At 43.3% G+C, this 13845-nt stretch overlaps 1 protein-coding gene across 3 annotated transcripts in view; it reads right to left on the bottom strand.

Moving 5' to 3' along the window:
* Cdk4 (Cyclin-dependent kinase 4) overlaps positions 1 to 13845 on the bottom strand; it is a 184485-nt gene that overhangs the window by 22549 nt on the left and 148091 nt on the right. For all 3 annotated transcript variants that reach the window (XM_022078938.2, XM_022078936.2, XM_022078937.2), the window contains one exon: positions 9459 to 9627. In XM_022078938.2, the coding sequence (XP_021934630.1) occupies positions 9459 to 9627 (169 nt within the window). The remainder of the gene's footprint in view (positions 1 to 9458; positions 9628 to 13845) is intronic.

The following is a 13845-nucleotide window of genomic DNA, read 5'->3' as shown; positions in this document are numbered from 1 at the left end:
ATTCTTAGGGAGCATGACTGACGTAATCAGTGATAAACCGTTGTTGTGTGGGAAGACACTCCATGAGAGCAAAGGTCGACAGTAGCCTGCTACATACATGCTTTATGTTTTGTTTGGACTGACAATGGCTCGTCCTCATGTTGCGACATTTTCGGTCATGCGAGCGTTTGCATGTACAATGTACGCCGTGACATTTGTCAGTACAAAACTTGACCTAAAGCGAGGTCGTGTCAGCGACGATGGCTGTATCGTAGGTCCCCCGAATCCTTCAGATTTACTTTCGGAGTGTTTTAACATCGGCGATGTTTGTAATTTTCAAAACGGTCTCTTCAGCTGTACTCCTAACCAGCCTCTCTTTGAAGTCCGGATGAACTTTGTCCAAAATCTTCCACTATTCACTCACACAAAGTAAACTCACAGCAAGCGAAACACAACCCGTTCATGCGCCGACTGACACTGCCAAAATGTCGATAACATCGCGACTTCTAGTGGAATTCTATGTCATGACGACGAATGTAGTGACGTCACATGAAAACCAGCCTAAGATTATCATTATTCCGAAGACGTCATTTGCTTTGTAGTCAGCATGTGTACATGAGGGACACTTGGTTGAACGGATTTCCACTAAATTTTATATTCACGTTAATTACGCACTGACAAGAAACTGGAGTGGTCTGGTTACTTGTCTATCACCGAAATCTCAGAATTTCTCGTCGCTTCATGGTTTTTAGCGGACCTTTCAGCCGTCTGCCGAGATTTTACCTTGAAATATGACACTACCACTTTCACTCCGGTTCTCAGAAGGTCACTCAGAGTGTTCATCCTCTAGCCGTTTGATGGTTAATATCCTTTGTAAGCGGTTGGTAACCGGTGACTCGCGAGCCGCATGTGACTCTTAAGTACATATGACGTGCTTGTCATAAAAAGGAGCCAAATTTAACGAGTCTTCACGTGTGTACGTGTGTGTGCTTCTTAATACGAAAAATGTGTTCAATTCGTTTATGGACTTCTCAAGGACTCGTATTAACCCTGTCGTCCTTTGTCCTTCGGACTTACTAGTCAACGATGCAACCACAAAGCTCGTCATTATGAAATATCCTAAAGTGTTCACTTCATCTTTTTTGGATCAGAAACGTGTATTTTTTTCTTTTTCTCGGCTCAACTCGGCTGAAAATGTTTCGCTCCCAATTAAAATACCTGACAAACCCGCTTTCAATGCCTCCAAGTTACTATTCCGTATTTCAACAACTTTCCCACTGTCGTCAGCCGCATTGCCGCGTGCTTTAATATTAACCTAGCCCGTCATCAGTGCAGAAGGGCGGTAACAGGGGGTGCTGAATACCTCCTCGACCTTGTATGAAGTACCGTGGACTATGGAGGGGGAACGCAGACACCGGACCGTGGTTCAAAGCCCGCACAAGAATTTCACATTCTTGTCTAGGTCATCCAGCCTGCCTGGCAGCTCTGTTGCCGTGACTCCAGAGCGTCCGTCCCTCTGCGCTCTCGATGATGGGCAACTTGCTAACCCATTTCCTCGTACACGAGATTTTCATCTCTAAGGGCGTGGCCCTTTCTCAACGACTTCAAGTGAAATTAAAGGCTACAGCGACCATGATCTTTGTAACAGGATTCCTACTCCTGTGAAGCTTATCAAGGCTTTAAAAGCACGAAATAAATATTATCTCTTTTTCAGGAGATCGCGTGTTTATTGTATTGCATACAGATTAATTAATTCCGAATGTCCGTGGCATTCTCGAATTCTAATCGTAACGTCTAACCTTAACAATAAGGCCTCAGACTGGGTAAAGACGTACTGAAATACATTCTCACTCGATATCACACACCGTAAACTAGTTAGATTAATTAATTAGGCGTTTAAATTAACCCTTAATTTCACAGTACGTATACATTTCTCCGATGCATGATGCATTTCATATTCCATCTGAACAAGATGATATACCGCCATACTGAAACACAAATTTGATTCAGAATACCCCATACTATAAAGTCAGAAGGACCTGGAAATAGATGGGACAAGGATCATACAGCTCTGCCAGAAAATACGTACCACATTTACTAAAACACTCAATCATCGTCTGTTATCACGGATTAGGAGGGTCCTTCTATTTAACAAGTAATTCTGAAACCATCAGAGCATAGTAACGTATGCCTCAGGCGGAATTCGAAGCTGTGATCCCAGTACGCGAGCGGTCTGCGCTGCCAATGTGAGTTGAGTAGCCTGTCCGAGACGTTAGTTTTTTGGACTGAATTTAATTACAGTTCCTTCTCGTAAAAGCCTGGCAGGTCAGAAAAAAACACGTCTTTTAATCGAACCTGAAGTTTCCTACCCTGTTCACAAGAGCCCGCCACTGAACCATGTCATCAGTCAACTGAATGAAATCCACACCATAATTACCCTATTGCTCTTAAGTATTACGTGATTACAATTATTCCATTTCCATGTAGATTTCCCAAGTCGTCTATTTCCTTCAAGTCTCCATAGTAAAATTTTGTATCATGCACGGAATACTCTATTATGGGTCACAACTGTTTGCTTTAGATTTCACATATGGATGGTCCAACAAGAACAGCAGATGAAAGCAAAAGATTTTGGAAATGCTCACAAATCACTGTTACACGTGACCACTTCCTGCGCTACACTAAACGTGTCCAAGTCCCAGTCTCGTTCTCTTACGGCCTCTGAATCCGCAGGTGTGAAAAACATTTCTCCATTCATCCCGTAGCAACTACGTGTTAAAATGTGCATCAGCTCCGTCTCTCGAGAAATATTACCTTCATGGTTCCAAGAACCAACACCTACAAGAAACTGTTACAGGAAACGAGCTAAGGACAATATTTACTATTTTTATGTAATAACCATAAACAAGAGAACTCTGCGAACAGTTTAGTTTTACATTCAGTAGGGCCACACGATAAGAAAAATACTGCAACATACGAACTCCCTCCTACGAACGACGTCCGAAAGTCTGCATCGCTGAACGGGGTGGATATTTCCAACACTTAACAAAAGTTTTTCGTTTTACGAGGTGCGATCGGAAAGATTCTAGACTGCGCCTATAAAAACCCGTACACTTATCTCAGGTATTAAATTCATCCATCACCCTCGAAGTAGTTCCCCTGGGAGTGAACACAACGATCCCAGCGCCGCTGCCAAGCCTGGAAGCATCCCTGGAAATCTTTCTTTGTCAGCCTGTCAAGCACCATCTGCGATTCTGCCTGAATCTCTTCTATCGTCTCAAATCTCCTTCCTTTTAGCTGAATTTTCATTTTGGGAAGAGGAAGAAGTCACACGGAGCTTAGAAAGGAAGTTGGGGTCGGTTCTTGTAAGATCTTTGAGCTCCTGACAAACGAGAAGTCGATTCTGCTTCTGGTCCTCAGACAGGATGCGTCGCATATGGAGTTCTTCCTTTAGAATCAGCAGACAGGTCCCATAGCCTATCCCAACAATGTCGCACAAGTCGTTGATGGTACGACGTCGATCTTCGTGAATGGCCTGCCGAATCTTCGTAACATTTTCGGGCGTTGTGCTCGAAGATGGTCGTCCAGAACGCTCGCCATCATCGACAGAGGTTCGGCCATTTTTAAAACGTGAATGCCACACAAAAGTTTGTGCACGACCCATTGCGGACTCCCCAAATGCTTGCTTTAGCATTTCATAGGTTTCCGTAGCCGTTTTGGCGAGTCTTTGGCAAAATTTGATGCACACGCCATTCCGAAATCGCAGGAGGGTCGGTGTAATGCACTACTAAAACGCCCGTAACTAAGAAACAAATGCTAATTCGATGATGCCGGCTGGCACACTGATTCACTATGAATGTAGGCCGCACCCCCTAGCGGCAGAAGATCGTACTACATCCGGTTCGCCCTCTATTGACACAGTCTTGAAACTTTCCGATCGCACCTCGTATGGTTTCAATGCAATTCATTTCTTGACAAACAAAAATGCGGCTTAAATGGGTTGCGTGTCTTTTCAATCACCCTGAACAAAGCAATTTCAGAATCATCTGACACTCCCATGTCAGTTTCTGAGAATTTACAGATAAAAATATTCACACGTAAGACTTGCCATCTTACGGTAAAGTTGTCACTGTGCTTTAATTAAGCACGTCATTCAGACTTGGGGGGGGGGGCGAGCTTAACTACATCGCTACTCATTAACCTCTTCATTAAACGAAGATATAATCAACAGCTTCAAGCTCCGCCCACATTACCTACACGGGCTAAGTTAGCCCCAGAGCCCTAGCTGGTCTACGCGTTGTGGCGAAGATACAAATCTCGCCTAGCGAAAGATTCGTACCAATTTACATAAAATTTCATTCAGTCGATCTCGAGTTTAAAAAATGCGTTCGGACGGACAAAATGAACGTCACAGGCGCTCAGCAGGGATGTTTCGACGCGCCTAAAAAGACAAACCACAAATTCCGATACTGACATTTCCTCTAAAGTAATATTGATGGTTATCTCGTCATGGCTCGGTTCCTATAACCTCGTTTGCGAAAATAAGAGGATCTGGTGAAGATAAGGTTGCTAATATAGTAAGCCCGGTGGGCTGCAAACCGTTTGACATTGACAGTTGATGTAACTTCTTCGCACAAACTGTGAACACCTCTCACTGTCTGAACTTCTGGAAAACTGTGAACCGAACCGAACCGAACAAAACTTAACCTAACCTAACCTAACCTAACCCAACCGAACCTAACGTAACCTAACCTAACCTAGCCTAACCTAACTTAACCTAACCTAGCCTAACCTAACCTACGTCCCGCAATTCGTAACTAACGGAGATAACGTACGCTTTTGTATAACTTTAAGATATCTTGGAACGACTGTAACAAATCAAAATTTTCAAAACTTAAAATGCACCTTCACTTTTGGATGTGCTTACTGCCATTCAAATATCAGTTTTCTTCCCGACTCTCATCCAGAAACTTAAAAATATTTTTTATCGGTGTTTTGTATGGGTGTGAAATTTGGTCTCTCCCACAGAAAGGAAGAAATCAGGTTATGGGGCATTCGGTAAAGGCGTTTTGGGTAATGTTTTAACCTAAATTCGAAGCGTATTAACAACAGACAATGACAAATATGATGGCAATAAAAAAACTCTGGGGTTATACGGAGGAAATTTAACGTACAGTCTGGAAACCGGACGCTTGTCAGCTGAAACTGCACACAGAAGGATCACTTATCTGTTCTATTATTAATGTGCACTTTCTTTCAAGAAAAGTGCGCGTCTAAGTTATTCCCAGAACTGAGAGTTCTCATTTTAAATCACAAACGTGTTTTCCTTCGGCTGAAAAGGTAAACTTAAGTGTTACAAAACCGGAAAATATAATCTGAAATTTCCTTCAATGCGTTCATCACAAATACGTAATCATGGATCGAAGGGCGACCGCGTATCACAAACATAAGATGCATCTTACATTATGAATGCAAAATTCAATGGAAATAGGAAGGACTGAGATGTCTATACCAGCTTCCACGATATTTAAGAGTCGAAGTTAACAAATGAAATAGCTGGTGAGTCAGTGGATTGGGAGAGGGCTGTTTCCGAATTTTAAATATTTGTTATAGCAAGGAATATGTCTTTTTATGGGGTCCTTTTTCGGGGGAGATGCTGGACTTAATAAATCTATTCGCCGTTACTGTTAGTCAGAAACTTTTTAATATTTTTTAAGCATCGGGGGCCGGGGCTGGGGGGGGGGGGGGTCTGCATCTTGGAATGGCGTACTAAATCGGTTCTACGGTGTGACTCTCACCCCGTACATTTGTTAGAATGGTTCCGACCAACACGTGTTGCGCGCTGTGGTGTTAACACGTTGTTATACAGAACATATTTTGCGTAAGGATTCGTCACAAGTGTAAAAATACCAGTAAAACAATTCCACTTCGAGTTCACTTTTTTTCCTGAAGACGTCGTACCGACAATCACAACGACGTGGAACTCAGGAGAAATGGCGAGGGTTCTGTTGGTTTTGTTCACCTCTCAACCATCGTGGAATCAGGTCTATCTGTAATCTTTTCCATGTTAACAGCTGATGATAATCACAACTATGAAGTCACTGCAGTAATTCTAAGTACGTCATAAACATCTCCATTATCCTCCCAAGAGCTGCATGAAAGGTAAGCAATTATGTAACAAGATCTCTCGAGACATTATCCCAGTACGCAAATCAGACGGTCAACACAGACTCCAGCAGTACATTCCGCTCTTTCACTCCGTATAATGAAGCAACGCTCGAATGTCTCCAGATCGTACAGCCTAGAAATTTCCTTATAATTCTTGATCTCATTTAATCCGTCCTATACCAATGTGTAACGCCACTGTGGTCTAGCGGTTAGAACGCTGGCTTTGTAATACTGGGGTCTGGGGTTCGATTCCCGGCGGTGCCCGAATTTATAACTTGTGCTGGGCAAGGCCGTGGTCTAGGCAACACGGAGTTTTCCTCCGGGGGCTTCCCCGGTTTCTCCGTGCATCCCAACAATTACTCCATTCACACACAGAAGAAGGCAATGGCAAACCACTTCTGGATCATCTGCCAAAAACGTATATGAACAGGTCCCAGTCCGAGAAAAGGATGGAAGGATCCTCTTCATATGGACCTGTCGTCAGACAGAACACTAAATAATAATAAGATGAGGTGGTCTAGCGGTAAGAACGCTGGCCTTGTAATCCTGGGGTCTCGGGTTCGATTCCCGGCGGTGCCCGAATTTATAACTTGTGTTGGGCAAGGCCGTGGTCTAGGCAACACGGAGTTTTCCTCCGGGGGCTTCCCCGGTTTCTACATGGCATCCAATTCACACACAGAAGAAGGCAATGGCAAACCACTTCTGGATCATCTGCCAAGAACGTATATGAACAGGTCCCAGTCCGAGAAAAGGCTGGAAGGATCCTGTTCATATGGACCTGTCGTCAGACAGAACACTATATGAAAAAATAAATACCAATATTCCAGTTCGCGACATGCAAGGTTCGTCTGGTATAAGCTCTTACCATTTCGGTGGACTCAACGACCGGAGATCAAACCCATCTCAAGGTATTTCTTCTACCTGCACAGGCCACAGAAAACACCAACGCATCCAGATTCGAACCTGGGACCGAAATGATCTAAGATTCTGTGAGCTTCAGGCCGATTTGTTACAGTGGTCGACTTATCCTCAAGAATGTTTGAAACGTTCGCTCGCGGAAAAAGTTCAGTTTCTACACACACACCAAAAAAAGTGGTACTCAGAAGCCATTTAACCCGATACAGTGGTCAACTACTAGCAGATGGTCCAACTGCACCACATTCTTGCAGTCCGCGATTTACATGTAGGAGTAAAAACGACTGCTTAAATTTACCTTTAACATAATTACCATTATAATAATAAGGATATGCTATAAAACCAAGGTTTATACTAGCCATTAAAAAATACCAAAAGTTCCATATAATGGGGATATAGAATCGATAAAATCTTCTCGGGCAATCAGCCGCGTCGACTGGTTACCGTAGTAAACCGACGTTTCGGGAACCAACTCTGTCCCCATCATCAGGGTTCTGATGTGACTGGATACCTCGGAAGTCGCATGAGTATATATACACAGGCGACTTCCGGGGGGGACATGATGGGGGCAGAATTCCCGAAACATCGGTTTACTACGGTAACCAGTCGACGCGGCTGATTGCCCGAGAAGATTTTATCGATTGTACTCGCCGCGAAAGTCTCAAATCCGGGATGAAGAATGTTCCCAGTCTATCTCCTATTTCTCCTTTCACCTCCTTCTCTTGAAAACGCTGGCATATGAATCGAACGGGGAATTTAACGGAATTTGGTATGAATGTCATGCCATCGGAGACCATCCGAACTCAGTTATACGATGGCGGACGTACGAACTGTGAGGTTAGTACAACAGCGCTACTTAATACAGAATCCTGAGATGTCGTAGTAGTAGATCTTCGAAAAACAGGCAATTTCTGACAACGCAATTTATTTTGTGGAATGTAAGACAACATGGCAGTTGTGCGAACATTTTCAAGTAGTTAGCAATAGGTTTTCTGCATTATATACTGTTTGCAAGTCAACAATTACAACGGCAACTGTGCGAGACTGAGGTTTGCACCCGTACCTGATAAGAATTCAACACAGTATCTGTGCGCCCACATATTTCCTCCCAAATAATTAAAACAACGGTGAGGAATTCAAACAGTTTCGGACTAGACGATGTTTCCGTTACCATCTGCTCACAAGATGACCAAAAATTCATTACACCGTTCCTACATTCTAAACTTGTGTTAACGCCGATATAAAATTAACAGAATGTTTGTAGGACGGCGCCGTAGGAATGTGGACTTGACGAGTTCTTCCCGGAACTTAAATTTACAAATTACGAACACCGTTTGCGAATCGTACACATCCAGGAATCTTAGAGCATTTCGGTGAAATCGATTCAACAGAGGGAAATTGTGCCAGTGTCCTAAATGATCGGAAATCACGGCTGGTCACATACACGAATTTATCAAGGCGTCCCGAGTTGTTACAAAGTACCATCGTCGCGTCGTGGTTAATCTGTTATCACTTCTGCCTCACACTCGGCTTCAAAACTTGGCCACGACCGGCCTCATGCCTCGACTCTGGTCCATCCACCCCCTCCCCTGTGACCTTATGTTAACCCAAGTAGTTGAAAAGCGTCTTTGCACAAACCGCGTTAATCTTATTACATGCGTAAAGAGTGCCCGGGATTCCAAAACCATCATAGTATATCGAAACGTCGCATATTCTTACTTTTCTGTGAGAGGTCCACTTGGATTTATTTCATGCTCTTTTCATCTGGTACTTTTATAAACCGGTACTGTAGACCAGTGGTATTCAACCTGGGGTACGCGTACCCCCGAGGGTACGCGAAGACATCTTAGGTGGTACGTGAAATTTAAAATATATATATATTATTTTATGATAAACACTGAATAATCAGTAATGTAATTTATTTAATTTATTTTAGATGTAGATTATATACTATGTATAACTTTAATTATACACCAACAACTTTGGAGGGTACAAAGTTGAAGAGAAATTATATCTGGGGGTACGCGAACAAAAAAGGTTGAATACCATTTGCTGTAGACAGCGACGCATTTAAATGCCAGCCCCGCGCTGAACAAAACTTGACAAGTGGATGAGATTACTCTACTCGTGTTTCTGAGAACTGTTTGCAATCTAATCATCACTTCCCGCCTGCCTGACCCTCAAACACAATGGCTCACACACGACGCCATTTGCCGCCGTGGGAAAGATTTTCATTATCGCTTTCCCTCAGTGACGTTTCACACACGATGCTGATCTGTTCGCACAGGGTATCAGCGCATTCCAGCAGAACAACCAGGGGTCTCAGCCCCTCGCAGAACTTTCTCCCCGCTCAGAGACACTTCCAACTGGGAATACAATGGCAAAACTGTACTCACCTTACAATGTGCGGGTGTTCATATTGGTCCAGCTGCTTCAGAAGCGCTATCTCCCGAAGCGTCGACATCGGAACACCATCGTCAGTGAGCGGAACGCGGACCTTCTTAAGAGCAACAATGTGGCCATTGTTGGACAAGTCACGTGCCTTGTACACTGTCCCATACGCTCCTGCAGGTACAACAACAACAACAACAACAAAAATAATAACAGTCATGAATCACAGGCACGATACAAAAATTATGCGTTCTTCTGATTGGTTTTCAACCAAGCTTCACGACAAAACAAATCTGCTATAGGCATATTTAAAAATAACTCAGAGCAACTGGAAATTGCAAGAACTTTTCAATTCCACTTTCGTTTCACGTACCCAGGAAAACCTAACCACAACAGAAGTTGGAAACTCGAATGAGAAACAACTCGGCATCTCGGTTTCCTGTGAGATGAGTTTCCAGTAAGTTATACCAGTGGTATTCAACCTGGGGTACGCGAAGACATCTTAGGGAGTACGTGAAATTTAAAAAAAAAAATATTTTATGATAAACACTGAATAATCAGTAATGTAATTTATTTAATTTATTTTAGATGTAGATTATATACTATGTACAACTTGAATTAATCACCAACAACTTTGGGGGTACAAAGTTGAAGAGAAATTATATCTGGGGGTACGCGAACAAAAAAGGTTGAATACTACAGAGTTATACAATTGGCTACGTAAAAAAATTCATTCATTCGACTAATCGAACTACAACAGAAGTAGCCTCGATTATTCGAGGCGAGATAAAATTGACCATGAATGTTGCAGGATCTGGCAGGAAATTAGGAAGAAAAGGGGGTGAATGCAATACCTCCCTCCCCTTCTCCAAATGCGCCAACAGAGAGCCACTGGGTCAACATTAGGTGGCACTGCGTATCGTGAGAGAATGCATTTGAATGAAGGAGAAACTGGTTTTCTATAGGAACATTGGGAGTAGCTGAAGATGAGTTGCAGTTTCCATTTGCATTGGAAGAGGCTCTAAGTGCAGTCAGATAGCAGAGCAATTCCTTTCCTGTCGGCGTCAGAGACTGACAGAAGAGGTTTGTTGTCGTGGCCTCTGGAGGATATCGCCAATTGTGATTATTAATCGGTCAACGAAGGTGTCATCCAACTCCTACATCATCAATACTCCTCGTGTTACGTGTCGGATTATGTTTCGCCAGTGACCTCTTGTGACGCCGTTCGAACCAGCTGATGTCCGAGTAGCTGTTGCCTTCTAACAGAGCGAAACATAAACTTCGACGGAAAAGGAAGAAGAATTTGTTCTGTTTGGAGGAGAACGTGGATTAGGAAGACGAAATCAGCTCAGTTCATCTAGTGCACCTACTGTTATGAAGAAGTAGGAGTCAGAAGATAAGGATTCCATAAAAATCGCCTGACGGCTTCTACAAATCCTTACTTCGTGCGCGACCTCTGAAACGTTGGTAAACATCTACCAGACTACACAGCGCTACAACCCAGAAGACAGCTACCTCCAGTTTCCTTTCCAGACGCTGCATCTCGAAGAAACTGGACCCTTTGACTATCATTTTTTCAGACATCTATAAAAATACATCTCGGCCTTCGCCTGAAAGCCTCACAAAGCATGGCATCTGCATCTTGATTTTGATCGGCGTCTCTCCGAACGAATTAAAACACAAGAAACCTCTTATCTTATTCCGTGCAGGTTCATACTATAAAATATTCTAATTCAAGCTTTAGACCAAGTAAAATTTAGATTACTGTTTGTATTTTCATCCCCTACCACAACTTCACACTCGATTCTTTCTTCGTGTACGCATTTCGGCCAATTAGGAGATCTTCGTTGTGTTCATCAATGCAATATTCTCGGTTTACTGTACATAAAATATGAAACTGCAGTAAATATAAATCATCTGTTACAGACTAACATTAGTTATGTCACATTAATGGAGTTAAAAATTGTCAGTGGAACCACGGTTCCGGAGAATTTGACGTAAATACGTCTACACGGAAAGGAAGTTTATATATTGGCTTCAATCTAAATATTTCCTTTATACATGCTTTACAGTTGAGTAAAGTTTGATTAAGACTTTGCTTATTTAACTTGAATTAGTAAGGCTTCAGATGGGTCTGTGATAGATGAATGTAATGTAATGTAAAGTAAAGTAATGTAAGGTAAGGTAATGTAATGTAGTCTTATGACGTATCTGTGCACGTATATACACCAAGGTAATGTAATGAAATGTAAGGTAATGTAATGTAAGGTAACTATGTAGGTAACCATTGTTGTTTATTTGTTGATAAACAGATGACGTTTCCAAGGTAACATAACAATGAAGTTACAAATTTTCGTTTCCCTTTCTCGTTACATTTTTGCCGAATGACAGTGACCCTAAAATATAGACGTATTTACGTCAAAAAAATGAAATGTTGCATCCCTTCATTTCTAAAGTGGGTGCACATGATACGTTTGTTTCCCTGCTACTCATACTTACAAGTAAAGCTGTCCCGTCCCACTATACGCCATGTAGGCGCTTGGTGGGAGAGGTGGTATAGCTCCTACTCATTCACAACCTCGGCACTAGATGGGGGTAAGTGGTCAGCATCACGCCCCGGCCGGCTTTACCCCCCGGGGAAAGGGACCGTCAGGGATCGAACCGCGGTCGTCCAGCCCGCAGCTAGTCACTATACTGACTGAGCTATCCCGGCACATAATTATTGTTATTTTTATTAATGTTGTTAGGTACATCACTTGTGCCCTATGTTCCATGAGGGACAACAGGAATTGATGATGAGGAAGAACACTGCTCCTCTGAGTTGGAAAGATTCTGCCAACACTTCTCAAGGTCAACAGCGCTTACTACCGAGGCGTGCCCAGATTTCCTCAATTTACTTGACGAATTCCACCCCACGAGTTCTAACTGCAGGTCCTTCCTGGAACAGATCTCCCTATTTCCTAACACTCCTTCTATAACCCGCACGCCCTAAAACGGCTACCTACCCCAAACTTAAAACCCCTCCTCTGTAATAAAACCACTGCACAAACTCTCTAACAAATAAAGTACACTCCGCCCCCTTCAAACTCAACATAGTAAGTCAGACTTCAGATTTTCACAACGGCGAGCCTGAAAATGGCCGTCTTCCGTCACCCTCATGAGACCACGCGCCACAGCAACCCAGAAGACGGCGATCTTCGACATAAAAATGTTGCTGGAATGAAACCGAAGCTTCATCGTAACAGCAATGTGTGGACACTTACGACGTGGTCGACGATCTCCACTGGTGGTGGAGTTACACATTTACTTCAGACCGAGGATTTTCAACCTCATTTAGGTCTGAGGCCACATTCACCCGGAACCGCAAGATAGTAAAAATGAGGCCAATTTATAAAACATTTCGCGGCAATGAGTTCTTCCTGAGAAGCAAAAAGTCACACGGCCTCTCAAGAAATTCCCAAAATTTTATGGAACCCGAAGATCCATTACAGTGTTAACAACAGCCCGCCACAGGTCACTATCCTAAGCCAGATGAATCCAGTCCATACCAACCCATCGTATTTTTCAAAGATCCATTTAAATATTATCCTCCCACCTAGGTCTTCGTCTTCCTAGTGGTCTCCTTCCTTCTGGTTAGCCCACGAAAACCCTGTATGCATTCCTCTTATCTCCCATGCAGGCTATATGCCCTGCCCATCTCACCCTCGTTGACTTCATCTGTCTAAATTACATTCGGTGATGAGTACAACTTATGAAGTTCTTCATCTTGCAACTTCCTCCCTCATAGGTCCGAATATTCTCCTCAGCACCCTGTTCTCGGACACCCTCGACCCACGTTCCTCCTTTATTGTCAGAGACCCAAGTTACACGCCCATACAGAACTACAGACGAAGCCATGGGACATGAAAAGATGAACCGAGATGTTGGGTGCCTCGGCCACTGTAAACGTTCTCTAAAAGTACTGTCCGTTCAGAATATCAACCACTGGTGAAGTCCATTACATCAAAATAGCGTTCTTTTACAACGCCAAGTGCTGAAAACAATAAATGGAAAAAAAACCCGTAAGCCTAGACAAACATCCGCAAGGAACTGTAAACCCTTTGTCTCAAGAATCGCAAGAAAACATCAGCACCCACCCGAAGAACACGTGGAGCGCCACGAACACCGTTTTGTTATATGGCAGGAAGAGGGTCCCTTCCTTATCCATTTCGGTTTGTGTAGGCAATGATAAGCGTGTAGCGACGCCAGGTTTACAGATACAATCGCTGCTGTGTGCAGGGGCTGGCTCAGGACCTCAGCGGCTTCGCATACCACCAGACAAACCAAACTCGTTATCCACCAAACATGGACAAGGAATGCTTGTTCATCTCGGAGCAGCCTCCAGCACTACCT

This window comes from Zootermopsis nevadensis, unplaced genomic scaffold, assembly GCF_977971745.1.
Source record: "Zootermopsis nevadensis isolate Lab colony 2312 unplaced genomic scaffold, Znev_1.0 Znev_ptg000019l, whole genome shotgun sequence".
Taxonomy (NCBI): Eukaryota; Metazoa; Arthropoda; class Insecta; order Blattodea; family Termopsidae; genus Zootermopsis; species Zootermopsis nevadensis.
The sequence above is the reverse complement of the archived record's forward strand: the minus strand, read 5'-3'. Positions and strand labels throughout refer to the sequence as shown.